Source organism: Humulus lupulus, chromosome 3 (assembly GCF_963169125.1).
Source record: "Humulus lupulus chromosome 3, drHumLupu1.1, whole genome shotgun sequence".
Taxonomy (NCBI): domain Eukaryota; kingdom Viridiplantae; phylum Streptophyta; class Magnoliopsida; order Rosales; family Cannabaceae; genus Humulus; species Humulus lupulus.
Window position 1 is genome coordinate 4,896,272 of NC_084795.1, and position 27,900 is coordinate 4,924,171.

At 29.8% G+C, this 27,900-nt stretch overlaps 3 protein-coding genes and 1 long non-coding RNA gene across 5 annotated transcripts; 3 read left to right on the forward strand and 1 right to left on the reverse strand.

The window, feature by feature from the left end:
- The first annotated feature begins 4,736 nt into the window (after positions 1-4,736).
- On the forward strand, positions 4,737-8,507 carry LOC133821738 (two-component response regulator-like APRR3). The gene is made up of 6 exons (XM_062253885.1): positions 4,737-4,863; positions 5,911-6,060; positions 6,568-7,063; positions 7,148-7,224; positions 7,624-7,712; positions 7,833-8,507. Exons 1-6 carry the CDS (start codon positions 4,737-4,739, stop codon positions 8,505-8,507), a joined length of 1,614 nt encoding a protein of 537 aa, XP_062109869.1.
- A 5,199-nt stretch (positions 8,508-13,706) lies between these two features.
- Positions 13,707-14,565, forward strand: LOC133821869 (calmodulin-like protein 7). The gene has a single exon (XM_062254032.1). The coding sequence runs from the start codon at positions 14,001-14,003 to the stop codon at positions 14,457-14,459; it is 459 nt and encodes a 152-aa protein (XP_062110016.1). The 5' UTR covers positions 13,707-14,000; the 3' UTR covers positions 14,460-14,565.
- A 770-nt stretch (positions 14,566-15,335) lies between these two features.
- Positions 15,336-17,297, forward strand: LOC133820904 (uncharacterized). Its single transcript, XR_009887218.1, has 3 exons — positions 15,336-16,321; positions 16,439-16,502; positions 16,853-17,297. It is a non-coding gene; the product is annotated as an uncharacterized LOC133820904 (long non-coding RNA).
- Positions 17,298-18,280: 983 nt separating this feature from the next.
- LOC133821870 (amino-acid permease BAT1 homolog) lies at positions 18,281-26,598 on the reverse strand. 2 transcript variants are annotated; one of them, XM_062254033.1, is made up of 8 exons: positions 26,465-26,598; positions 26,064-26,324; positions 20,931-20,949; positions 20,564-20,783; positions 20,289-20,470; positions 19,588-19,877; positions 19,371-19,500; positions 18,281-18,994 (listed from the first exon to the last, which is right to left on the reverse strand). In XM_062254033.1, the coding sequence occupies exons 1-8, from the start codon at positions 26,584-26,586 to the stop codon at positions 18,647-18,649; spliced, it is 1,572 nt and encodes a 523-aa protein (XP_062110017.1). In that variant the 5' UTR covers positions 26,587-26,598; the 3' UTR covers positions 18,281-18,646. The 2 variants fall into 2 exon arrangements, with proteins under 2 accessions (XP_062110017.1, XP_062110018.1); XM_062254034.1 differs by lacking the exons at positions 26,064-26,324; positions 26,465-26,598 and adding exons at positions 22,010-22,270; positions 22,430-23,004.
- Between the last annotated feature and the right edge of the window lie 1,302 nt (positions 26,599-27,900).

A 27,900-nucleotide genomic window follows, 5' to 3' on the forward strand; every position in this document is an offset into this window, starting at 1 on the left:
TCATCGTCTATCTTGAGGGCATGCTTAGCCAGTCTATGAGCTACAACATTAAAATTGCGACTAACATGAGAAAAAAATGCCCCTGAAAAGCTAAACAATAAAGTTTTAATAATGTCATAAAAAATAACCACTAATTCATTTTTGTACACTGTATTGTTACTCAAAACTGAGACAAAAAAACAAAACAAAACAAAAATTTATATCTCTATAATAAAAATTTGAAAGGAAAAAAGCAAAAAGATAATGTACCCTTATGTAAGTTACAAAGACATTGTTATAAATGCAAGACTACACACTTTAAAAAAAAAAAAAAATACATAGTATATATTACTAATTAACATATCCTACCACCCATTTCTTTTTCCATTTCACACATCTCTAGTTTTATGTGAGTCTTTGAGGGTGTTTGACTCTAAACTATTTTTTTTTTTAAAGTTAAAATTATTTTTTTAAGGTGTCTATCATTGTTTTCAGAAAACAATTTTAAAAATAAAATTACAAAAATTGAAGATTTTGATAATAACAAAAAATTGTAATATGTTGTTCTCAAATTTTTTTGTCAATCTTTTTTTTTCTTGCATCATTTTTCAATTATTATTATCTCACATAATTTATTCTTACATTACTTTCCTCTCATTAGTTTCCCTCTCCTCACTTTCTCTCACATTACTTTTCTCTCTTGTCATTTTTTCTCTCCATACCTTCCCTCATCACTCTCTCTCGCTATTTTCTCTCTTGTCACTTTCTATCTTTTCACTTTTTATTTTCTTATTTTTTCTTGCATAACTTATTATGTCATTATTTTCCTTCTCATCACTTACTATATCCTCATTTTCTCTCTCAGCATTTACTATATCATCATTTTCTCTCTCATCATTTACTATATTCTTATTTTCTCTCTCATCACTTTATCTCCTCTCACTTCTCTTACTCTTCACTTTCTTTCTCACCACTTTGAGGATATTTGACTCCTTAACTAAAAAACTGTTTTTTTGTTTTTAAAACTTAAAAACTGTTTTCTGAAAAAAAAAAGTTGGGGTGTTTGACATTGTTTTTAAAAAACAATTTTTAAAAACAAAGTTATAAAAAACATAAAATTTTGAGAACAATAAAAAATAGTATTTAGTTGTTCACAAAAAAAATTTGTCAATTTTTTTTCTCACATAATATTTTTAATTATTATCTCACATCACTTTCTCTCATTAATTTATCTCTCCTCACTTTCTCTCACATCACTTTCTCTCTCATCACTTTTGATCTCCTTATTTTCTTTCTCATCGCTTATTATCTCATTATTTTCTCTCTCATCACTTTCTATATCCTCATTTTTTCTATCTGGTAATTTTCTCTCTCATTTTGTTTTCTTGCATCCTTATTTTCTCTCTCCTTATTTTTCATCACTTTTTTTTTCACATTACTTTATCTCAATATTTATTACAAACTTTTAAAAGTTTTTTGTTTTTTTAAAATATATTTATTAATTTTTTATTTAAGATTTCTTTAAAAATAATCAAACTAAAAAATTATTTTTAGAAAACATTAACCAAACACCTGTTGTTTTTTTAAAACTACAAAAACTATATTCTGTTCTCATTTCTGAGAACACAACTTTGAAGACAAAAAACAGAAAACAATGTCTAACAAACCCTTGGTTATCTCTACCTTATCATTTTTCAGTTCTCTTTGTCTGTAACCGTTATTTATGAGGACATTAGTATAAATGTGCTAATTTCCCTCAACATATCCTACCTGTCGTTACTTCCTTCCTTCTTTTCATGCATCTATAATTAATGGCGTTCATTGATATCTCCACCTTATCATTTTTCAATTCTCTAGTAATTTATGAAGACATTAGTGTAAATATGTTGTTTCCTCAAAATATCTTACCTACCCCTTTTCTCCCTTTCACACGTCTATAATTTTATGATGTTCTTTGTTATCTCTGTTTTATCACTTTTTGATTCTCTTAGTCTGTAACCGTTATCTATAAGGACATTAGTATAAATGTGTTATTTTCCCCTAACATATCTAACCCGCCACTTCTTTCTTTCTTCTTTTCACGCTTTTATAACTAGTAACGTTCGTTGTTATCTCTCCCTAATCACTTTTCAATTCTCTTCGACTGTAACCGTAATTTATAAGGGCATTAATGTAAATGTGCTATTCACTCAAAATATCTTACCTACCGCTTTTTCCTTTCCCCGTTCACACATCTCTAATTATATAATGTTCTTTGTTATCTCCGTCTTATCACTTTTCAATTCTTTTCGTCTGTAACCGTTATTTATGAGGACATTAGTATAAATATGCTAGTTTCCCTCAACGTATCATACCACCTCTTCATTTCATTTTTCTTTCAAAACACCTCTAATATTTTATGGTCTTCTTTGTTAACTCTGTGTTATCGTTTTTCAATTATTTTCATATGTAACACTAAGTAAGTCGGCTTTCCTCCAAACCTCCAAACTAAACTCTATTAGTGTTCATCATTCTTTTATTTTAGTTTTCCCCATTTTCCTTATCCTTCACTCTTCAATTTGTTTTCATTGTTTATTTCACTATGTGATTTTTTGGCTTCAAGACCTTACTCCAACAAGTGTAAATTAACTAGCTTGTCTAGGTTGGAGCTATGAACCCTAATTGTTTTTTGTTTTTGTTTTTGTTTTTGTTTTTTATTTATTTTTTATTTTTATAACCATCTTTATCATCTCCGTTTTATGGGTAACTAAATGAGTTTTTCTTTCTTTCTTTCATTTGTAATACCAAATGAGTTGTTTTCTCCTGTTTTTTTATTCATTTTTCTACTATATATATATATTTTTTTTTAATGTCTTAGATTTTCATTCATTAGTTTGTTGTATATTTACTTATTTAAATCAAGATTTGTTATTTATTTTTAAAATTTTGCATCTCCAACCACTCATGAATTATTATCATTATATATATTTTATTGCTGTGCTTTTAAGCAATATATGATTTTTTTTTTTATCATTGATTTATTTCTCTCTATATCTTCATATAATAGTTAAATTAACCATTGGCTAACGTGACAGGAACATACTTGAAGAAATAATAGTCTGCTAAAATGTGGGTCTTATTTATGTCTTGTAAGTTCCCTCTTATCTCTTGTATTTGTTTTATTTTTAAATCAATTATAGGCATTTATTTATTTATTTATTTTTTTAAAAAGAGTATAAAATCTCCATGTAACGTAGCTTTTCCCACAATAAATTTCCATTCGAAGAAATGCAAATTTGGTTTGGTCAGTTATATAATGAATACACTTGGCAAATAAAGTTTTTTTATTTGACTAAAAATTTATTAGAAATTCAGAATATTATTCTTTTTTAAATATAAATAAACTTAAATGGTATCAAATATCTCTTAAAAATTGTTATTTCATTTTTTTTTATGTCTTAGTTACATTACTATTTTTTGTTTGTCACATGTGTCAAACTTATGGTAATGATAATAATTCAGGAATAAAAAAAATCCACCAAAATTAAATTATTACAGATTAATTACCATACATGATGAAAAGAGTAAAAAACTCCATGTAACGTAGGCATTTAATTATTAAAAAAAAGAAAGACGTTTCTTTAATTATAGGTAATATAATAAGAGAAAATGAAACAATAAAAACAAAGAAACACTTAAAAGTTCACAAGGTTTAGTAGTCCAAAAATAATGATAGGAATTTAATTTTTTAAAAAATTAAAATCTCTAAGGTAAGTTTGGTATCAACTATTATGTGGTATTATATTGTATTGTGTTATAATGAATTGTATTTATAACATATTTGTATATAATACTATATTTAATATTAGGGAGTTTACTTATTCGGTACTCTTTATTTTTGTAAAGTATCGTTCTGGTACCTTCTGTTTTTAATAATGCACATATGGTACCTTATATTTTGAAAGCATAGATATTTGATATCCTAATTGATAAAATTGTGTCAATATGACCAAACTGTCAGCAGTTATATATAATTTGTAGCTCCAATGATTGAGAGTAATTTGATTAAATTGGTAAAATTTTATTAATTAAATTTTAGTTTATAGTACCAAACATATATAATTTTAAAATACAGATACTAAATATGTACGATTTTAAAATGCAGGGTACCAAATACGTACCATTTCAAAATGTAGAGTACCAAATGAGCATTATTTGTAAATACAAAGTACCAAGATGATACTTTATAAAAACACAATTATCAAATAGTTACCTACCATTAATATTAACTTGTATTTACTATATTAAAATATGTTATAAATACAATACAATTCGACATAATACGGTACACCCTGAAAAATCAAACGCGTGGCGATAAACTAATCTAAAGAGAAAATCCCAAATTCGAATAAAAAAAAACATAAGTAACGGCTTCATACATTTATATTTTAACCTTAGTAATTCATTTACTTTTTGTTAAATAGGATAAATAATTAAGAGGTTAAACTTAGATAGATTCAAATCAAATAGGAGTTATTATTTCAAGTCTTATCTGGTTTAGTGCTTCAAAACAGTGGGCCATGCTATCTCTGAATTTAACAAAGAGGTAAACAAACAAAACAGTGGATAAACTTAAACCATTGCCATTGGTTCAATTCACACGTGTAATCGCACGTGTGTTTTCTCTATTTAAAGCACTCGTTGGAGTACTACTAACTACAAACTTGTTAAGGTTTTTTCTCTATTGTTTTCATTGTTCGGTTTTATCAAATAAAAAAATGAGTGAGTTTTGTGTGTCAAAACATGTTCCAGGCTTTGCCAAAGGACTACAAATATTGGTGGTGGATAACGATAGAGAGTGCCTTTCGATCATGGCAACAATGCTACAACTGTGTTCGTATAAGGGTAATTCAAATTCTAGTTTTCTGTAACTTCGACCACAACCACATGATGATTCTCTGGTTTAGTTTTCTTATTAAGAAGTGTTTATTTTGATTTTAAGAGCTTTACAAAATTGTTTCTACTTTTTTAAAAGATAAGACCAAATATATATATATATATATGAAAGTTTCTTCTTCTTTTCTTTTCAAGTTTTCTCATAATAAGATTGACTGCAAATCCATGGCCACATTGCTTGTTATGATTTGTCCTTTGTTTTTTATTTTCTAAATAATTTAAGGTTTTTTTTTATTTAAGGGTTATTACCTATTTGGAAATTGTGTTTTGTCCCATTAATTGTTTGTTTGAACCCTATATTTTGATAAATTATTTTTTGAACCCATGTTTTGTTAAATGATTCAAATAGAACCCTAAACCCGATTTAGGTCAAAGTTTTCTCAACTGAAATCATAAATAATTCACCAAACTAACAATTTAGAATAAAAATAAAAATTATTCTACTTAAAAAATGTGTTGTTATATTTTATTTTTTTCTTCATCAAAATTGAGTTTATGAGTCTATTTGAACTATTTTACAAAATATAAAGTCAAAGATTAATTTTTTTTAAAATACAGGGTACAAAATAAAAAAAGTATAAACCTTTTATTTATTTAATGGTCTATCATTAATTACTTTTGGATTTTCTGTCATCAATTTCTTAATAATATTATTGCTCTTACACTCTTGTTAAGGTAGTCTTGGATTTTCATTACCAAAAAGCATAACAAAAGGATACACACATCATTATGAGTGTTATCCTAATTTATATATTAATGACATACATAATGCAAAATAATTGGTTGTGTTGGGTAAAGTTTTTGTTTTTGAATTTTTTAAACACATAAATGAAAATATTATTTTTATTTTTATTTCTTTATTTTTAAAAAATAAAAATATTTTTGGTAACTATTTTTATTTTTTTGTTTTAAAAACAAAAAACAATAAATGCTTTTAATAACTTAAAACTTTATGATTTCATTTGTACTAAAATTTATATTGTGATTTGTCTTCAGTTACAACCACAGAACAAGTCTCTGAAGCTCTGTCCATGATTGAAGAACAAGAGACTAGTTTTAAACTAGTAATGGCTTGCATTGACATGCCAGACATGGACCCAATTTCTTTTCTGAAAGCTTCTCTTAAGAGAGGCATTGGTGTCATAAGTAAGTTGCTAATAATTCTTTCTTGTTTTTGTTTAAATGTTCTCAAACAATTCTAATACTAATAAGGGTTTATATATTTTTTGACAATGTGTTTTGTTCAATTACCTGTTTGAACTCTGTGTTTTGACAAATGATTTTTTTGACCCTGTGTTTTGTTCAATTACTTGTTTGGACTCTGTGTTTTGACAAATGATTTTTTGGACCCTGTGTTTTATAAAATTGTTCAAATAGAACCCTAAACTCAATTTTGGTCAAAGTTTTCTGAGCTAAAATTATAAATAAATCACTAAACTAACAATTTAAAACAAAAACAAAATTATTTTGCCTAACAAGTGTGTAGTTATATTCAATTTTTTCTTCATCAAAATTGGGTTTAAGAGTCTATTTGAACCATTTTACAAAACACAGGGTCTAAACAGGTAATGAGACAAAACACATGGTCCAAAAAGGTATAAACCCTACTAATAATAATAATGTTTCTTTGCAACTTGATCACCACCATGGCAGTGATATCTTCCAATAGAAGTGGTGACTTAGCAAATAAAGCTCTAGACGAAGGAGCAAGCCTTTTCCTAATGAAACCAGTTTCTATGGAGGTGTTAAAGCAACTGTGGCAGAGTGCTTGTTGGAAGAACACAAAACTATCTGAAGAAAATCAAAATGGCAACAATGGAAAGAAATCTGAAGATAATAATGTGATCAGAGAAGCTATGACAACTAACATGATTGGTACAACAATTAGTAAGAAACGACCAAGATGGCAAAGCTGTACTACTCTCAGTGACAATGATGAGGAGTTTGAAAAAACCACATCAAGTGAAAAACAAGAAGGGCCACAGTCAAAGAGATTACCGAGTGGTATAGTCATCGAAAAGAGCCATCGCGATAGGTCGAAAAGGAAGAGGCCATGTGTTGTCTGGACTCCTGAGCTCCATAACAAGTTCACAGAAGCAATCAGTTTGTTAGGAGATGAAAGTAATGCAATGCAAGAAGTTTTTGAATTGTTTCATTTTCCACACTGATGTCTTATCTGATCATTGAGTTACTAATGTCTTTCTTTCGTTTCTTTTGTGCAATTTGTTTGCAGAAGCTCAGCCGAAAACAATCCAAAGGGAAATGGGAGCTCCACATTTAACAAGACACCAGATAGCAAGCCATCTGCAGGTTCATACACTCACTCAGCTCATGGTTTAGGATATCTGCTAGGGAATTTACTCATTTGGTACCCTTTGTTTTTGCAAAGTATCGTTCTGATACCCTCTGTTTTCAATAATACTCACATGGTACACCTTATTTTGAAAACATAGATATTTGGTATCCTAATTGATAAAATTTTGTCAGTATGACCAAACTGTCAATAGTTTTATATAATTTGTAGCTCGTATGATTGAAAGTAATTTGATTAAATTAGTAAACTTTTATTAATTAAATTTGAGTTTAGGGTACCAAATATGTACAATTTTAAAATATAGGGTACCAAATATGTACGATTTTAAAATGCAGGGTACCAAATATGCGATTTAAAAATGCAGGATATTAAATGAGCATTATTTGTAAATACAGGGTACCAAGATGATACTTTGCAAAAACACAGGGTACCAAATGATTACCTACCTATATGCTATTACTTGTTATTTCTTATGCTTTCTAAGGTGATGTTAGAAATTACTTAGGCAATTCTTACATAAGGCTTCTTTTTGTTTATGTGATATCTTGGATATTCTGCCTTACTTTTCTATTGGTCTAAAGATCTTTAACCATTTTCCTTTCAGAAGTATAAAGCAGAAGTGAAGAGGGTACAAGAAAACAACACGAGTCTACCCTTTGGTGGTAAATCCAGTGTTCAATCTTCACAACTTGAGAGGCAGCAGAGTTCAATGGCTTACCAACTTGGAAGAGAAGACTTGAGATTTGGACAATTTTCACTGACTCAACCTGGTGGGAATGGTCAAGCAAGCTCTGCTACATACCCCAAGAGTTCATTGAGAAAGGGAAAGCAGCCTCTAGAATTAGATGGTTGCAGGGTTCAAGTTTCTGGGGCAGCTTCTCCCAACTTGTCTTCTGGTGTGTTCAAGGTCAATAATTTTTTCCTTCAAGAAAATCAAAATCAAGAAACTCCTCCGAGTTTGGATTTTGGCTTCAATTCTAATCGATATCAGAATCAACCATCACAAGAAGTGGCTTGGACAGCTGGTGTTCCTGGTCAAACTTTGAAGACAAACTTCAGTGATGGAAGCCAAAATATTGATACTGTTGTGAACCAGACAACTGCTACGACAACAGGTGGTTCATCAAAACAGAATCAGCCCATATCGGAGTATGTGGATTATAATATTCTGAGAATTCTTGAAGAAGAAGATGATGACAATGAGCCAAACAATTATGGTTGTGGACCAAACATGGAAGATGTTGATCGATACTGTGAATGGTTACAGAAGTCAATATAAAAAGGACCAAGATCCTATTATAGTTGTATAGAGTCTGTTAACTGTTTGCATTGAAAGGTAGTCTACAATCTTGTTGTATAAACTGTATAGAGTGTCCGAATCAATATAGACAGAAACCAATGTACAGATAGATACAATTTACACTAACATACAAAATGTAAGAGGAAAGTTGGTTGATGATATATAGAAGAAAAAAGATGACTTGAATCTTTGATTGAGCTCTTCATATATAGATAATACTTATGTTCAGCTCATTCGTTTGTACAGTTCAATTGTGGCTATGGATACCATTAGCAGTTTAAAGGGACAATGTTTATATTTGAATTATGTATATGAGGCTTGATCGAGGCATGAGTTTCCTTGACTAATACTTCAAACACTTGGAGTTGATTATCATATGGGCATGTAATTGATGCATCATCGAAATAAGGATTGTAAAAACAAGCTATAAGTACTCAATCATTTAACGCGTTGAACCAAGCTATAAGGCGATCATCATTTCACTTCTTGTTAGAAGTTATAGATGTTCATATCTATGATTAACACTCCCACTTAATTATACTACCAAGTCTCCAAGATGTAAGTATGGGTTAGTCTGTATGGTAAGCTGGTAACAAACAAATCAAAGGACTTGAATAATACAATCAGTTACAATACTAACCACTCAAAATTGAAATTGAATTGACCTATGGTCAACTTTATTATATGACTATATTAGATAATAACGGTACATTTACTTATCTATCTAAAGTCAATATCAGTCTCGTCTGATGTAACAAATACATCCAATCTAATCTACTTTGCTAATGTTCTAGAAAGAACATAACACTACAATGTGTAAGTAGATCATATCATATATTAGCAAGTCAATTTAAATTTTGTGCAATGACTAATCTTAGGACTAACTTATTTTGAACATATAATCATATTTATATTCCACTGTGATTACGTCACTATAAATATGATTAGCTATATGCTCGAGATTTAATAGAAGTTTACATTAAACAAATAATTATGAAAATAAAACATGTGAGTAAAATGATTGACCAAGTCAAAAATGATTTCTATTCTTTTATTGATTATAAAATGAGATTGCAAAGAAATTGAGTTTTAATTAGGACATAAAACTCCAACAAATAATAGCATGAATGTTTTGTATCTTAAATAGGGTAGTTTGTGATCTAAAAAAATTAGGCTTATTAGGATTTTCCCCTCCGAACTATTACCACTACCAAATCGTGCCCCCTGAATTTTTTGATCTCTTAAAAATTTCCCCTAAACTATTCATGTTATTGAAATGTGGAACTTCCGTCCAATTTTGCTAAAAGAATATTGATATGGCGACATTGGAATGCTGATGTGGATTGACACGTGTATAATTTAAAAAAATAGATAGGATTTTACCCCCAAACTATTTCCGTTATCAAATTATACCCCTCAAATTTTAAAATTTAAAATTTAAACAATATTTTTAATATTAAAAAGAAAATATGAAAATAATTAAACTAAAAAATCATTTAAATTAAATTAAATCATACAAAATAAAAACTTAAGGCGACATAGGCGACACCAAAGCTAAATGCCACCAGGGACCCACATGAGTCCAGTCTATTGACGATGTTGCTACCCAATTAACTTTGAGCTCATTTTGATGCATGCCCAACACCCAAGCCAATTTTTTGTCACCATCAATTTTTTTTTAATTTTAATATTTTTTTTCCTTTTTTTAATATTAAAAAAATTGTTTAATTTGAAATTTTTAAAATTTGGGGGGCACAATTTGGTAATGGTAATAATTCGGTGGGAAAAAAATCATATTTATTCTTTATATTATAAGTGAGGCATTGACGTGGCAATAGCACATCGGCCACCAAACTGCCACATCACCATTCCGTTAGCGAAATTGGACGGAAGTCCCACATTCCAGTAACGTGAATAATTTGGGAGAAATTTTTAACAAGTTGAAAAATTCGGGAGAGACGATTTGGATTGGTAATAGTTCCGGGGGGGGGGGGGGGAATCCTAATAAGCCAAAAAATTATCATATTATATATATTTAAAAAAAACCATAAACAATGTTTTGGTTTAATTTTTCTTTTAAAATGTTTATGCCATTCTTGTATATATAGTATTGTTCATTTATTTGAAATCATATGACAATCATACAAATTTAATAAAAATAATTAATAAATTTCATAAATAAACTAAGCAAACGCGCATTGCACGTTACTTGTATCTAGTATATATCTTTATCTTCTTATATAAATGTGTATTTAACGATTTTTCTTGGTTTTAACGGTTGTTTTGTTATCTTTAACGCAATATTCTAAATATTTAACGGAATATACATTTAAATCTAATTAATAAATTAATGTAAGACTACATATTTATTAATTATATTAATATAAATTCAAATTCAAATTCAAATTTTATAAAATATAATTACTATAATAATATATAATTGATATTTAATAATTATATTAATATAAATTCAAATAATATAAAATATTATTATGATAATAATCCTAATTTTTTTCTAATTATATTAATATGAATTCAAATATTATAAATTATTATTATAATAATAGTTAATACAATAGATATTTAATTATTATATTAATATAAATTTAAATATTGTAATACATCATTATAAGAATAATGCATAATACATAATCTTAATTTTTTTAAATTTTTATTTAAAAATAAAACATATTATTTTTTTATTTGATCTAACTTATGTAAATAAATATATTCATATTAAATAATAACGAACATTATAAATACATTATATTTAAGTGTCATGTATACTAGTATAACTATGTAACTACTTAAAAAAATTAGAATAAGATTTATTCTCTATAAAAAATAAATAAATTTATTCTCCAATCATTAAAGTGTGATTTGAATAATACATTAAATGTTTTGTACCTTAAACATGGTAGTTTGTGATCTAAAATGTTATCATATTATTATTTAAAAAAACACAAAAATTGTTTTGGTTTAATTTTTATTATAATATGTTTATGTTGTTCTTTTATATATATATATATATATATTATTGTTTATTTATTTAAAATTTATATGACACTCATAAAAAATTAATAAATTTTCTAAAGAAAACTAAACAAACTTGTTGCTTGTCACATATATAACACATCAAATACTTAAAACAATTTTTTTACTAAGCCAATTTCAACACTTTTTTATTCAAATTTTGAAAACATTCACCCATTAAGTAAATAAGTTAAGAAAATTAAAATTTAGTCCAATTATCTATCAATAACATAATATTATAGTTATTAACTAACACAATCCTCCTATAAGAAGAAAAAATAATACATGGCTCCTTGCTTTTACAAACCCACCAAAAGATATCCTGCAAAAGAAAATATGACATTAAAATATCCTCTATAATTTTAAAATAAATAAATAATATCATAATTTTTATTTATAAAAATCGCTAAACTAAGAATCTGTTATCTACACATTTTTTACATATAAAAATATGATACACTCTAATTTCAAAGTAAGTTATCTGATGTTGATTATTATTTTGAAATTAAGTGTTCATAATAATTAAAATTTTGGTCTTTTTCATGTTTTGATTTACATATTATAAATGGTGATTTTAATTTTAAAATTAAATAATTTTTTCTAATATTCTTTTAGAAAAAATATTCAATATAATAAAATATTAAAAAATTCTAAATTAAAAGTGTGAATTTAAAAAGATTATTAGATCAAATTTTAATTATTTAACTAAAACAATTAAAGTGAACAAAATTTATATATAAATATATATTATTCAATTAATTGCTAAAACAATTAAAATAAGTAATTTCTCATTAAAAATATTAAACGAAAAAAATAAGAGAGAGAAAATGGTTTTATTATTAATATTATTATCTAAAACTAAATTTTAAATCATTTAAAAATTTTATTATATTTTAAATAATTTTTTATTTAATTTTTTAATCTTCAAATGAATTTTTTAAATAAAAAATAAAATTATTTATCTGGACCAATGAGAGATTGACACGTAGGCACCAACCTAGCACGTAATGGCCAGGTACCTACGACTGTGAAGAAATGTTGACAGAATGTATTTATGCCATAAAAAAATTAGGTATGAAACTGCTAATATTAAAAAACTTAGGTATTTTTGCCGACAATTACTCTAAATATTATTATAATAATGATATTCTATAATATTTTAATTTATATTAATATAATTATTAAATATTTATCCTACCAAAATTTTATAAAAATTAAGATATTATATATTATATGTTATTATTATAATAATATTTTTATAACATTTGAATTTATATTATTATAATTATTAAATATTTAGTCTTATATTATACATTATTATAATAATGATATTTTATATTCTGCATGACAACTGTGTTGTTATATTCAATTTTTTGTTCATCAAAATTGAGTTTAGCAGTCCATTTGAACTATTTTATAAAATATGAGGTTCCAAGAAGTAATTTGTTAAAACACACGGTCAAAATAAGTAATGAGATTAAACACATGGTCCAAAATAATATGATCTTTATATATAAATGACATTTTATTAATATTTGTTCAATTATTGATTTTTTATTTTCTTTCAATGACATGAATGATTCATTATATACATGAAAACTTTTATTTTTTTTTGTTTGCAGCTCTCTTAACATATAGCTGCATGAAAGGCAACTCAAGAGAGACAAAGTGATTAAGTTTCTGCAATTCGAGGCTAGCTAACAATGTACAATTTTAGAGACAAAGTGATCAAGTAATTCGAGGCTAGCTAACAATGTACAATTTTCGATACATTAAAGTTTAGAAAAGACATTGAAGAAGAGACCTTGGTTGAGAGATTAAGAAAAAATAAAAAGCAATTTAAGGTGTGTTATTAATTCCAAAAATTTCACTATCATAATAATTCATATATAGCCTTAAAAATGCCACATCTATACAAGTTTAATTAATGTGGGATTGTTTTTTCTTTTCTTATAGATATGATGCTTGATTTCACATGCTGCAGCCACATCTTTACTATGAATGAGTATGAGGAGCTTAGAAAAAATGAAGTATGAGACAAAGTATTGGTAAGAAAAGAAGATCAATGCTAAATCCAAAAGCTCCATGGGAATTGTCCCATGACACCAAGAGAAGTAGCCATATTTTTTGGTGAGGTTTATGAAATTCCCATTAGAAGTCTTCGCTACTACCAAAGGCTTAGATTTTTGTAGAAACGAGACTTATTTGAATAGTGGTTATTATTAGAATCAAATGTCACAAACAAAGATTCTGCTACAGTGAAAAATATTTGTCTCCCACCAATGAGAATTGCCCTGTATATATATATTCGTGCCCGTGCCCTACAAATCAATAAAGTCAACACACAAACGTTATTAGCAACCATACAATATCTTCTGCCCTAGCTACGCGCAGCTGCAACGAGAAGAACAAGTTCGCGAGATCCAAAGCTCGAAGCAGATGGAACTGAATCGTGTGTTCCAAACGTTCGACCGGAACGGGGACGGGCTAATCACGAAGGGGGAGCTGATCAAGGCGTTTGAATTATTGGGTGGCCCTATCCCCGACGAAGAGCTTTCTGAGGTGATAGCGAAATTCGACGCCAATGGCGATGGGTGCATCGACGTGGACGAGTTCGGCAAGCTGTGTCGATCGTTCATGTACGACGGAGAGGCCGAGCGCGACGATGACCTGAAGAAGGCCTTTGAATTGTACGATACGAGTGGAGATGGGCAACTCACGGCCAATGAGCTCCAATCGATGTTGTCTTCCCTTGGGCTTAATCAGTGGATGACCGTAGAGGATTGCACGAAGATGATCACGCAGATGATCAAGAAGATGATCACGCAGATGATTATGAAGATGATCGCGATGGTGATAATGAAGATAGCCAGATCGGTGATGGCAGGGGTATTTTAGCATAATTTTTTTTGGGGTTTTTTGTTTTAGTTTATTAATTTCTCTGTATACTGTTATGTATTAAGAAAGTTTTAATTCTATACAAATTTGTCTCATATTTGTCTTTTTTTGTTTTCACTCTCATTCATATTTGTGGTAACAAAATATGCCACCTCACCTCACTGATATTTATATATATATATATATATAGGAATTTCTACTTTTGATTTTGATTTTGTTTTTAGCTTTTCAGAGTATTGGTTTTGATATTATTGAAAAAGGTTTTTTGGGTAGTTTTTTGAGGGTACAATCAATATTTGTTCACTTTTTAGGGGCAGGAGGGAAAAGAGCATAGATTTGCCCTGGATTCTTGATTTGGTGTATAAAATTTGGTGTGTTTGTTTGTTTCTTCTCTTTTTTATTTTCTGTTCTTGATTAATTAAGCTCTTCACAGCTTGTTTTTGTTCTGTTTTTACAACAATATGCTCCATATTTTAATGATTCTTATCTCAACTCTAAGCCTTGAAATTCAGTATTTCTGATTTAGATTTAATTTACACACATAAATGTCAAATCACTTTTATCATTAGCCCATCTGGATCATCTTAAATAAATAAATATTAATGGATGAAATAAATATTTCCTTTCTTGCATGTCTTGATCTGACAGTGGTCCCAGAAAACATTATTGTTGGTAACTAAAATCAGCAACATGTTTAAAGAAAGGTACACATTCAATTTTGAAAAAAAGACATTAATTTCAGATACAAAATGTTCTTATGGACAAGAAGCCTCAATCTAGTCACTTTTTCCTTGCTCTCTTTCTCCATTATATAATTCATCTATTTATTTTGAAGGCAAGTTTTACTAGCATCTGAAATCATGGAATAATTATAGAATATGACTTCATCATAATTATAGTCAATATAGGTTCTGGGACACTCATTAACAGCCTCTTTTGCTTCTAAACTACAGTTTTTCTCAACACTTTTTTTTACTCTTTTTGTAGCTGAGAGCCTAATACTGATATTGACACATGGTGACATGTTATCAAACTGAGGTGATAAAGCAATTGTGGCAGAGTGCTTGCTGGAAGAATACAAAACTATCTGAAGAAAATCAAAATGGCAACAATGGAAAGAAATCTCAGCCTATTGATTTGTCATCATCTGAAGATAATAATGTGATCAGAGAAGCTATAACAACTAAAATGATTGGTACAAAAGTTCATAAGAAGCGAACAAGATGGCAAAGTTGTACTTTTAGGGGGTGTTTGGTATGGGGTAAAGTAAATGTGGGAATGAGAATCTAAAACCCTTTCTATGTTTGGTTCAAATTTTAAGAGGGTAAATGTAATAATTTGCGTGGGTCCCATATGTATTTTAAGAGGATGTTTGGTATGAGGTTTAAGTTTGGGGGAGTAGAGTTAGAGAGGGTTTAGATTAAGGGAATGTGAAACTCAAGTGTTTAAAGGGGTTAAGATTACCCTCAAATCAAGCTAAAAAAATAGGACTCACTTGGAAACACAAACCTCCAAGCCATTAAAAATAAATTTACCAAATATGGGTTAGATTTGACATTCTCATTCCCACCAAACCAAATCCCCATACCAAGAGTTTAATATTTACTTCCATCCTAAGTCCCTCTTCACTTTCCAAGGCAACTCAATTACTCAAAACAAACACCCCATTAGTGACAATGATGAGGAGTTCAAAACCACATCAAGTGAAAAACAAGAAGGGCCACAGTCAAAGAGATCACCAAGTGGTATAGTCATCGAAAAGAGCCATCGCGATAGGTCGAAAAGGAAGAGGTCATATCTTGTCTGGACTCCTGAGCTCCATAACAAGTTCACAGAAGCAATCAGCTTGTTAGGAGATGAAAGTAATGCAATGCAATGCAAGCAGTTTTTGAATTATTTCATTTTCCACACTGATGTCTTATCTGATCATTGAGTTACTAATGTCTTTCTTTCGTTTCTTTTGTGCTATTTGTATGCAGAAGCTCAGCCTAAAACAATCCAAAAAGAGATGGTAGCTCCACAATTAACAAGACACTAGAGATAGTAAGCATATTTCTATTTTACAACTATGGATTTAGAAAAGTGTTTCTCTTGCACCAAGTGTTATGGCTAGTACAATTTTGACAACCATGAGTATTTATAATTATAGCATGAACATAATGATCACACACTCATACCTCAGTTCAAGATTTAGGATATCTGCTACTTCTTATGAGTTCTAAGGTGACAAAACAATCATGGATTTACAAAATTATCAAACTATGCAGTACTTCTATATGCTAATTTAAGCCATTGTTACATAATGTGTTGTTTTAACTTTTGTTTATGTAATGTCTTAGATATTCTTCCTCTCTATTCTTTTGGTCTAAAATCTTTAACCATTTTCGATTCAGAAGTATAAAAGCAGATACAAGAAAACGACACAAGTCTACCCTTAGGCGAATCAAGTGTTGATGGTTCTAGATCTCAATTTTCACAACTTGAGAGGCAGCAGAGTTCAATGGCTTACCAACATGGAAGAGAAGGCTTGAACTTTGAACCATTTTCGCTGACTCAATCGAGTGGGAATGGTCAAGGCAGAGCCTCTCGAATTAGATGGTGGCAGGGTTCAAATTTGGATTTTGGCTTCAATTCTAATCAATATAAAAATCAACCATCACAAGAAGTGGCTTGGACAGCTGATGTTCCCAGTCAAACATTAAAGACAAGCTTCAGTGATGGAAGCCAAAATGTAGATACTGTTGTGAACCAGGCAACTAAACTAAAGCTACAGATGGTTCATTAGAACAGAATCAACCTCCATCGGAATATGTTGATGATAATAATATACTGAGAATTCTTGAAGAAGATGATGATGAAGAGCCAAAGTCAAACAATTCTGTGAATATAGATACTGTGAATGGTTACAGAAGTCAATATAAAAAGGACCAAGATCCTATTATAGTTGTATAGAGTCTGCTAACTGTTTGCATTTAAAGGTAGTCTACAATCTTATTGTATAAACTGTATAGAGTGTCCGAATCAATATAGATAGAAACCAATGTACAGATAGATAGATAGATTTAAGCAAATTTTACACGAACGTAGGAAATGTAAGAGGAAAGTTGGTTGGTATATAGAAGAAAAAGATGACTTGAATATTTGATTTTGCTCTTCATATATATATATATGTATATATACACACACACATAATACTTATGTTCTGCTCAACCGTCAAGAGACTGCAACAAGAACAAAGATAACATTAGCAGGTTAAAGAGAAAAGGTTTATATTTCAAAGATAACACATAATACATATGTATATGAGGCTCGATCGAGGCATGAGTTTTCTTGATTTATATCTAAAAGCCATGGCGTTGATTAGCATACGGGCAATGTAATTGATGTATCATCGAAATAAGCACTGTAAAAACAACAACAAAAAATCTTGAATAGAACAAAATAAATCTTTGGCTTGAGGAGGAAAAACACATCTTCTCACTTAAAAAACTACTTTTAGATGAAGATGAAAAGATATAACATATATTATATCATATGTATATGATATAGTGCTCTGTTTATTTGTTTATACTTTTATGAGGCACCCCACATGAATGACTTCATTAGCCATGGAAGTTTATCATAACTCAGCAAAGTATGGTAAGAGTATCTGTATGAACTTGCACTTAAGAAAGGCTCATAAAAACACTACTCCATAATCTTGCTAAGTTAACTACTTTTTTTGCAGAAATTTATGTAAAACTGGTAATTTTTCTTTGCAATTGCTTTAACATGCTCGTAAAAATAAAATTAAAAACAAAAACATTTGGGAAAAACCTCTGTTGAAAAAATTAGGTACTACTTTCATTCATCTATTTCTAGATATGTCTTCAAAGAGAGGGCAAAAAGGACAACAGTTTTAACTGATATTTAGCTTAAATTTCTAGTAAGCTTTATCAGAAAGGCTTCTGGTCCTAAATTGTTACAATGACAATGATAGTTTATCTACCCTCATGTGAATCAATATGAAGAACACTTCAAGACCATCTCAAGTTCTGGAATGTCAACTAGATATATATAATAATTTACACGAGGCCATCTGGGCATTGAAAAAAATGTCAAATTTTGCTTAGAGAAACGGTACTGTTCCATTTCTATAAATGCTTCTAAGAATAAAATAAGACAAGAAGCATTGTGTTTTCAGTACTTCATGCTTCAATGTTGGTAATTGGACCTTTGAACCAGTGCCGGGCTCTTAATACCCAAGAAGACACAGTAAGAATGAACAAACCACCAACTGCAACAGGTGTATAGTTGAGTGTCTTTATGGTAACTGGGTAGGCCACAGGCAATGAGAACAGGACTGAGATGACTGCCACCCAAATAACAGCAGTCCAACCGACAACAACACCATATCGACCTAAGTTAAAAGGTCCTGGAACAAAGGATTTGCGTGCCAATGTTATCCTGAAGAAGATTGGTAAAGCATAAGCAATGTATAATCCAATTGTCGCTATGGATACCATTGCGTTAAATGCGACTATGCTTCCAAGAGACTGCAACAAGAGCAAATATAGCATTAGCACTTTAATGGGGGAATGTTCATATTTCAATTTTGTATATGAGGCTTCGGGTATGAGTTTTCTTGCTGAACATCGACATCTACAAATCATGTTTAGTTTGCCTTGAAGTATATATTATAAGTATAAAGCTTTGTTCAGAGGAGTGATGCAAAAGGCTCATATTCTACTTTTCACTCCTAATGCTTTTCAAGTCAAACTGATTTTTTATATAACAAACCGCACTATGCTCTCTGGTTTCAAAGGCTAGCTTGCACCATTTATGGATTTTAGTTTTGTAATTAATACCATATCTCCGGGGCACTTAACAAGCAAAAAAAAAAGAACAAGATTAAAAAGATGATCTGATTACCGTGAGTGCCATGCAGAATGATATAAAAACAGAAAGCCAGACTGCATTTATAGGGACTTCATGCTTGTTCACTTTATGCCAAAGCGAGGAAAAGGGCATGGCTCCATCTCTAGAGAATGCATAAGCCATCCTGAGAATGAAAGCTAAATCAATCAAAAAAAAATCCCTGGCAAGCTCTGTCATATAAGAAAAGTTGCAAAAGAATAAATAATTTTACCTGGAGTTGCTAGTAACTGAGCTCATGCCACAGAAGAATATGGCAACAGCAACCACTCCCAAGCAAACAATTCCCCCAACCCCACTACCATATCTACTCTTGAATGCTTGGTAATATATTTCAGCAATGGCATAACCACCAGCATCATTGTTTTCATCCAAAAGGGATGGAATATTGGTTACAGCAAAAGTGATTCCAAGTATGTAACCGAATCCGACAATGATAGATATCCCAATAGAACTAATTATTCCTTTTGGTCCATTTGTGTCAGCATTCTTGGTTTCTTCTGTCTATAAAACAAAGTTTGGAAGGAGGAATTAGTTTGACTCCTCTGCTAAGCATAAGGATTTAAGAGAGGAAAATTCTGAAACATATATGCTTCGTTATCTAGACACTGATACATGCACACAATAATGAGTTATTATGCAACTAAATTATAATTTTTAAAGCTGCCAATTGTGTGAGGCTAGACTTATTCAAAAGAGACTAGCTTAGCAAAGGTAACTGAGATTATCTACACTGCTTAATACATGTACATTTACAAAAATAAACACAGGAAAAATCATGTAGCAATTGAGGTTCTCATAAAAAATGACAATAATACAAGTAACCATTAGTATGCTGAAATCAAACTTAAACTTTTCATGCAGCTCCGGAGAGAATGGAGTCTCTTTGGAAAGAAAGTAACAAAGACCACTTACCATATGAGCAGATGCGTCATACCCAGTCAGGGTATACTGACTCATTAGAAGCCCCAGAACAAATATGTAAATTGTGCTGCCAATTCCTTTCTCATTATCAGTGTTGAAGTGAGTGAAAACAAATTTGGCACTAGCTCTCTCGGTCGCAACAGAGGGAATGAGGATCATAAGAACAAAGACTCCTAAAAATATGTGAAGACTTCAGATTCAAGAAATGAATTGGCCTTAAGCAACAAATAGAAAAATGTAAGCCAGGAGAGGGAAATGCTTCTTACCGACTATATTCCATGCAGCGGCCAACTGTCCAATGAAAGATAACCAGGATATGGGAAGACTGTTTATAAAAGCATGTAAAAGCAAAATTCCACCATGGAAAGCAATAACTAAATATTTAGATGCCTCGTATCCGCCCCCATTTTTTCCACCCGTGCTAAGGAGAATGATCACTTGAATCATCTGAGCAAGTGAGTAATCTACACTTGCTGTGACTGCCCACTGCAATAAGAAAACAGAAATGTGTGGTTACAACTTTAAGCACAGTCCATCCTTAATTTTCTATTCTTTATAAATTCTTGCCCCTCTCAGTAGATATTGAAGACTTTGAAATGACAAAATGTAATGCTTCTCAGAAGCCAAAAGTACCTGACCAACAATGTTGAACCTGCAAGCAGTAAAAACCATTCACTCTGTATTAGACTGTTATTGCTGGAAGATGGATTTGGTACAATTCATGGTTACATTTAATATTATGTTAAAAACACTCTTCTTGAATTTTTAGGCTCTAGATTTACAAGGGAACAAACATGTATGAAAATGTCATTTGTTGAAAAAGGTTTTGCTAGTATGTAAAAAAAAGACAGCAGTGGTTGAAAAAGATTATGCTGGTGTATAGAAATAAATCTGTGAAGGATTCTAATTTGAGATGGTACAGGGAACAAACATTTTAAGTGTTTCAAGCATATTGACAGAGTTTGCTGACTGAGTAGACCCGGAAGGACCTACCTCCTATTGCATTGTCCATAATAGAATTCATTACAATTTCTTTCAATGTTAGTTTAGAAGTCTTAATGCGGACCTCTTATGCAGAGACATCTCATTATGTAAGTCTATGACAGAACTAAGACATTTGATTAAAGGAAACTAAAATACAAATTTTCACAAATACTGTGAAACCTTGTCTTTCAAATTAGTAGCATCAATTAAACTGGGAAAATTGGACTTCAAGCCAATACTTTGAAACCTTTTACTTATCTCTCTACCCTTGTTATTTGCTGCTTTTAGTCCCTAGGTAAAGTGTCCAAAAGATCAAGCAATAAAATTAGAAGAAAAAACAAACCAAAAAATTAGGATAAGTGAAGAGATGAGCTGCAAAATCAGGATTCATATTCTTGAATGCAGAGCACCAATCAAAGCACTTAAAATGGATTTAATCTGCACCCAAATGGTTATTTAATCAAACCAAAGTAATTCAGTCAACCACATATCAATTGACTCTATTCCTTCACAGGAATTAGAAAAATCTTTAACTTTTGCAGCTTTGTTATACAATATATAAGAATAGTTCAGTGCAGCACTTTGCAAACAGAAATATTCAACGAAGACATTTCCTAGGACCCAACACACAAATCAAATAAAGAAAAGAGTAAAGACCATTAAAAGAAGTTCTAAAACAAATAAGGGTGGACTAAAAAGAGACCACCAAAAAAATAAAAAAGCATTACCAGCCAGTAAGCCATGAAGCAAAAGGTGCCCATTTGGGACCAGCAAGTTTGGCACTCCAATAGTAGAGACCACCAGAAGTGGGGTAGGAAGAACAAATCTCAGCCATGGATAACCCAACTATCATAGTGAAAGAACCAGCTATAAACCAACCATAAACAACAGACACCGGACCACCAAATCTTAACCCATTGTTGTAAAGAGTGGTGACTCCAGTAAGAACTGATATGATCGAAAAAGAAAACGCAAAATTTGAAAGCATCCTGCAAATCCCAGAAAGACCCAATGAACCAAAATAGATTCCATTTCAAACCCAGTTGCCTAGACTCGTAGTCAAGCATATTGAATTGTGGGGAGTTTTGAAAAGAAAGAAAGAAAGAAGTAAAACCAAGAAATAAGAAAAGGGTTCTGAGAAAATTTACGAAAGATCACGCTTAAGCTCTTGCTTGTAGCCAAGCTCATTGAGACGAGCATGGCCAGAATCCGCATGAGATGGAAGAACCGTTTTTTCCCCGGAAGACACCATCTTTTTTCTCGTTAGTTTTGAAGAAGTTACACAAATGAGAGAAAGATGGGTGTTTGGCTAAGTTTCCAAGAAAATAATTGAAGAAAACTTTCACCTTCCTCTTCTCTCTCCTTCAATTCTTAAATATTCTCTGATCTTTTGCAGAAGAAAAACATACATTTCAGAAGAAATGACAGTTCTTTTGCTGTGATTGGACGGAGCTCCATGTAGTAGTCAGCAGATTCAGCCGCTTGAAGCTTTGACTATACTTATCATTACTATTGCTATTTTGTTTTCACTCATAAGATATTTTCATCATAGCTTTTATATTCTGTTTTTTTTTTTAATCTTACTTTTGGTTGGTGCTGGTGAGTGGGAACAGCTTGATTGGAAATTAAAAAAAGATGAGAATCTTTGGTTCTAATTTGCTGAAATCTGTTATTAACTATTTAAGGTCAGAGAGAATCACTGCTTTTCATTTGACTTATTTTCATTTATTATATAATTATTATCAGATTGCGTGACGCTATTAAACTTAACTAGAAGAATAAGTATTAATTAATTCATTAAAACTACATACGTCTGTAAAGCCTCCACTTTTTGTTTTTTTTTGTTTTGGACATTCTCACTTTTTAAAATAGGAACAAGAAAAGAGAAAGATTATTTTTGGACGTTTTTACTTCAATAATTAAAGTTTTTTTCAAAAATTAAAATTTTTATTATATAAAAAAAATTACAATTATTTACAAATATACTTTCCATATACCAAAACTATATTATACATCTCATATAACTATTAGGGTGAATATTTGATTAGAAAAACTCACAAATTTGCTTGACTCGTAATCTGAAAACCTAATTTTTGCAAAATTCGTCGACTTCGGATGAAATCTGATCCGAACCCAATATGATTTAGGTCGGGTTTGGGTTTTAAAATTGAAAACACACGGGTAACTAAAAAAATTGAGAACCTAATTTTTGCAAAATTCGTCGACTTCGGATGAAATCCGATCCGAACCCGATATAATTTGGGTCGGATTTGGGTTTTTAAATTGAGAACACACGGGTAACTAAAAAAAATCGAAAAAATTAATGTTTTTTTCAAAAAATAATTTCTAAGGTCCAAGTTGTAAAAAAAATCAACATTACCAAACTAACAACAAAGTTAAAAAAAACATGTGAAAAAAAAATTAGAACCCAACCCAACCAAACCCGAAACTACCCCAAAACCCAAAAATTTCAGACCGGATTCAGTATGACCTTCATTCATAAAAAATCCGCAAAACTCGAACTCAATGCACCAAAAACCCAAAAACTCGACTCGTGTGCATCCTAATACGTACACTACCATATATATATATATATTCTCCAATATATCTTTTTGGGATAATAAATGCGTGCTGTGTTATAATGAGGTATGGAAATGGGTAGAAGGGATCAGATGTTTGACCAGACGAGCCCATCTGATGGCGAAGAGGGGACCATCTCATTTCATCATAGCCCCATAATTTTTCACCACACTAACTCGTCTTCACTCCATATAAATCCAACTAATTTGACACGTTTTCATTCTGCTATCAAATTATACACCCAATTCTCCTAAAAATTTGCAAGCTATTATTAAACACATCATTTACCAAGAAAAAGAGTACAAAAAAATATCATTTATAAGTGTTACTTCACTCAAAAAATATCATTTATAAGTCTTTCATTTGACTTTCTTTTTCACTTAATCCGAGCATAAAAATAAAAATGGGAACATGCAAGTTCTCGTATCTACAGCTCATATAAGATCATTAATTCAGGTTCTCTATTATAAATAATTGTAAGTAGAATCATGGACTCTTTTGTCCAGGCTGTGTTTAGATACTTCTATAATGTTGTTTACTAATTTATAAGGGTTTATACGTTTTTGGACCCTGTATTTTTTTCTATTATCTATTTGGATCTTGTGTTTTGACAAATTATTTTTTGGATCCTACATTTTGTAAAATTGTTAAAATAGTTCACTAAACTTAATTTTGATGAAGAAAAAATTGAATATAACAACACAGTTTTTAAGTATAATGATTTTATTTTTGTTCTGAATTGTTAGTTTGGTAAATTATTTGTGATTTTGGTTGAGAAAATATTGATCAAAATCGGGTTTATGGTTCTATATTAATCATTTTACAAAATATAAGGTCCAAAAAGTAATTTGTCAAAACACAGAATCCAAACAGATAATGGGAAAAAATACAGAGTCCAAAAAAATATAAATCCAATTTATAATCATTATATCATCTTCTCCAATGTAGTCTTGAAGAGCTATATATTAGTGTAAAAAAATGTTATTAGTGGATTTCATTTTGTTTTTGTTTAATATTCTTTTTCAGTAAAATAATTTTTGCTATATTTTTTAAAGTAATTTTAGATCATCATTCAATAACTTGAAAACTTGATTTTTGTTTTAAAATAATATTAAACTGTTTAGTAATCTATTATTTTGGTTATTGAAATAATGAGTAATAATATGAGCACCAAAATATTTTAAAAAACTGTCCGTTGGTGTAATTTTATAGCATATTAATATCTTTTTATAAAAAAAAATATTTTAGACAATATTTAATATTTTGATCTATTAATATATATTAATTTTATGTAATCTACCTTCTTTTATTTTACTTTTAAATAAATTAGTATCCATGAAAAATACCGGCTTCTACAAGGATTCCTTGCTCCACTCCGCTCCTACGTGGAATATAGGGATTAAATTACTCACCTCGTTTCCATTCCTTATTAAATTATAATTTTTTTTATAAACCATAATATTTTAAAATAATCATAGACATATTCTAAAGGTATTATACATATTATTAGAGATAGAAGATCTAAATTAAAAATATATATTTCCTGAATATAAAAAACATAATTTATTAAACAATGAAAAACGATGGGAAAATTCATAAATTAAAAGAAAACTTTCAATAAATCGCAATAATTTTAACCATTATTAAACCATGTATTATAATATTATTAATGTAATATATAAAATTAATCAAAAGTGTACCGAATTATGTTTTGTGAGCACGAGAATGAGCCCAATTTAATAAAGTTTATGGAATTCAACTGGTACAATAATTATTTCATCTCACAAATAATTATTTAGGTGACATTAGAGAGAAAAAAATAATAAAAATGGAAAATAAATAAAAATTGAATAGAAGAAAAATTAATATGAATTTTTTTCAATTTTGTATTGTATTTCCTTCTATTTTCAAATGTATTAATCATTCCGAAAAAAAATATTCAAATAGTCTGAAATACAATCAAACAAAAAATAGAATAAAAATTAATTCATTTTTATTTTATTCTATTCTATTAACCACAATCAAATATCACTTTAATTATTGTTGGCTTTACACTACACTAATTATTGATCATTCCACTAAATATATAATACCAAACTTAATTAATTGTCACTAACTAAATTAAACAGTATTCTTTTATTTTTATATATTACTTAATTTAACTTTTTAATTAAAATAAATAAATAAAGAACAAAAACGTACCAACCAGTGAGCCACGAAGCGAAAGGTCCCCACCGTGCGCCGGCGAGCTTGGCGCTCCAGAAGTAGAGACCACCGGAAGTAGGATAAGCAGAGCAAATCTCCGCCATAGATAATCCCACAACGAGAGTCATAGCCCCCACTATTGGCCATCCGTACACCATCGTTAAGGGTCCGCCATAGGTGAGTCCCATACTGTAAGTCGTGTTCAGACCCGTGAGAACCGAAATGATTGAGAATGTTACCGAAAAGTTCGAAATCGCCCTGTAAAATCCAGTCTCCTACTTTCAGTTTCAGATCCACATGGAAGCTCAAATGTCGAAAATCTCAAATCGAGCTCCAAGTGTTCGTGAAAATGTCAGAGAGGGAAAAAAAAAACAAAACAAAACAAAATTAAATCTTACGAAAGGCTGCGGCGGAGTTCTTGCTTATAACCGAGCTGGTTCAAGCGAGAATCGTCTCCGCCGTGATGTAGTGGTTGGTAGGAACCTCCGTCTTCCAAAATCTCCATTTTTGGAGACCCCATTTTGCTTTAGATCTTTTGGGTTTAAAAAGTGAAACTATGATTGGGATTGGAGTGGGATTAGACTATGTGATTGGTGGTGGAGCAATCGTAGGTGATGTAGAGATGAATAATTTCCTACACGCCAAGCTAAATGTCAAATAACTTGTATATATGCACTCTAGTGCAACTAACTCAATTTGTCCTTATTTAGTATTGTGGTCCATTTAGTTCTTTAAATTGATATAAAGTTTGGATTTAAATTATAAACTACACTTTTCCTCCAATTATGTTGCATTTCAAAATTCAATAATTGTATTGCAAATTGAATGTTAACCATATTAATAATGGTTGTGTTTGATAAAAAAAAAAAAAAATTAAATATAAAAATAGAAATATTGTTTTTATTTTTGTTTTTTGATTTTTTAAAAATAAAAATGTATTTGGTAACCACTTTTGTTTTTTATTTTTAAAAACCAAAAAATAAAAAATGTATTTAGTAATTTATATATTTGGTAAATAGTTTTGGAAGTCATTGGTGCCGGAAGAGAAAAGAAGCCCAAGATTACTTGAGTGAAGAGGAAAAAAAATAAGAAACTGTTTAAAAAATAATTAAAAGTGAGAAAAATGTGTTAGAATTTAATGAAATTAAAAAGTATAAAATGAAAGTAGACTTACCAAACAAACTTTCCAATTTTTACCAATTACATATTTTTATATATTCAACAAATTAGTTGCACTTTTTTTTTTTTTAAGGAAAATGGACAATCTATTAGTTAGTTAAGCAGAATAAGTATGTCACAAACTCAAAAAACAACTACAAATTTCGCAAAGAGAAAAAAATAATAAATTTATTGTGAATAAGTATGTAATAAATAAATTTACTAATCATGATATGACAATAAATAACTCTCTATTTTAAATTTACTAATCATGATATGATATGACAGATTATCAACACTACAAAATAGAAAAGAAAAGAAAATGTAGTATTTTATAAATTAAAATGTGGGCATGCATTATTAGGTTTGTCATTAGTTACCAAAAAAATTCGCTGGGGTCCATTTATAGAGAATCTACTGTGAGGTTTGACAGGAGGGTTCTCACGTGGTTCAAGATTTGATGACTCGTGTATGTAATTTTATGATATCTTCAAGTCAAATCTCAATAACCAACACCTAAAATTCATATCTCTACATTATTATTGGAGAATTCTCCACTAGGGTTTTATCGATGGGGCTTTCAGTGTTCTTGATCTTTAAACAATTTTTGGTACAATTTTTTTATGACTGTGTATATTGTAGCTATTTAGAGCATCGGTGCGATTTTTAGAAAATT

Bases quoted from the DNA above. Each gene is read 5' to 3' on its own strand.
- LOC133821869 (XM_062254032.1), top strand. From the start codon at position 14,001: ATGGAACTGAATCGTGTGTTCCAAACGTTCGACCGGAACGGGGACGGG.
- LOC133821870 (XM_062254033.1), bottom strand. From the start codon at position 26,586: ATGGGGTCTCCAAAAATGGAGATTTTGGAAGACGGAGGTTCCTACCAA. The intron at 26,325-26,464 runs GTAAGATTTAAT...TGGATTTTACAG, and splicing joins GAACTCCGCCGCAGCCTTTC to GGCGATTTCGAACTTTTCGG. The intron at 19,878-20,288 runs GTAAGTGGTCTT...TTTGTTTTATAG, and splicing joins ATGACGCATCTGCTCATATG to ACAGAAGAAACCAAGAATGC.
- LOC133821738 (XM_062253885.1), top strand. From the start codon at position 4,737: ATGAGTGAGTTTTGTGTGTCAAAACATGTTCCAGGCTTTGCCAAAGGA. The intron at 4,864-5,910 runs GTAATTCAAATT...ATTTGTCTTCAG, and splicing joins ACAACTGTGTTCGTATAAGG to TTACAACCACAGAACAAGTC. The intron at 7,713-7,832 runs GTGATGTTAGAA...TTTTCCTTTCAG, and splicing joins TATTTCTTATGCTTTCTAAG to AAGTATAAAGCAGAAGTGAA.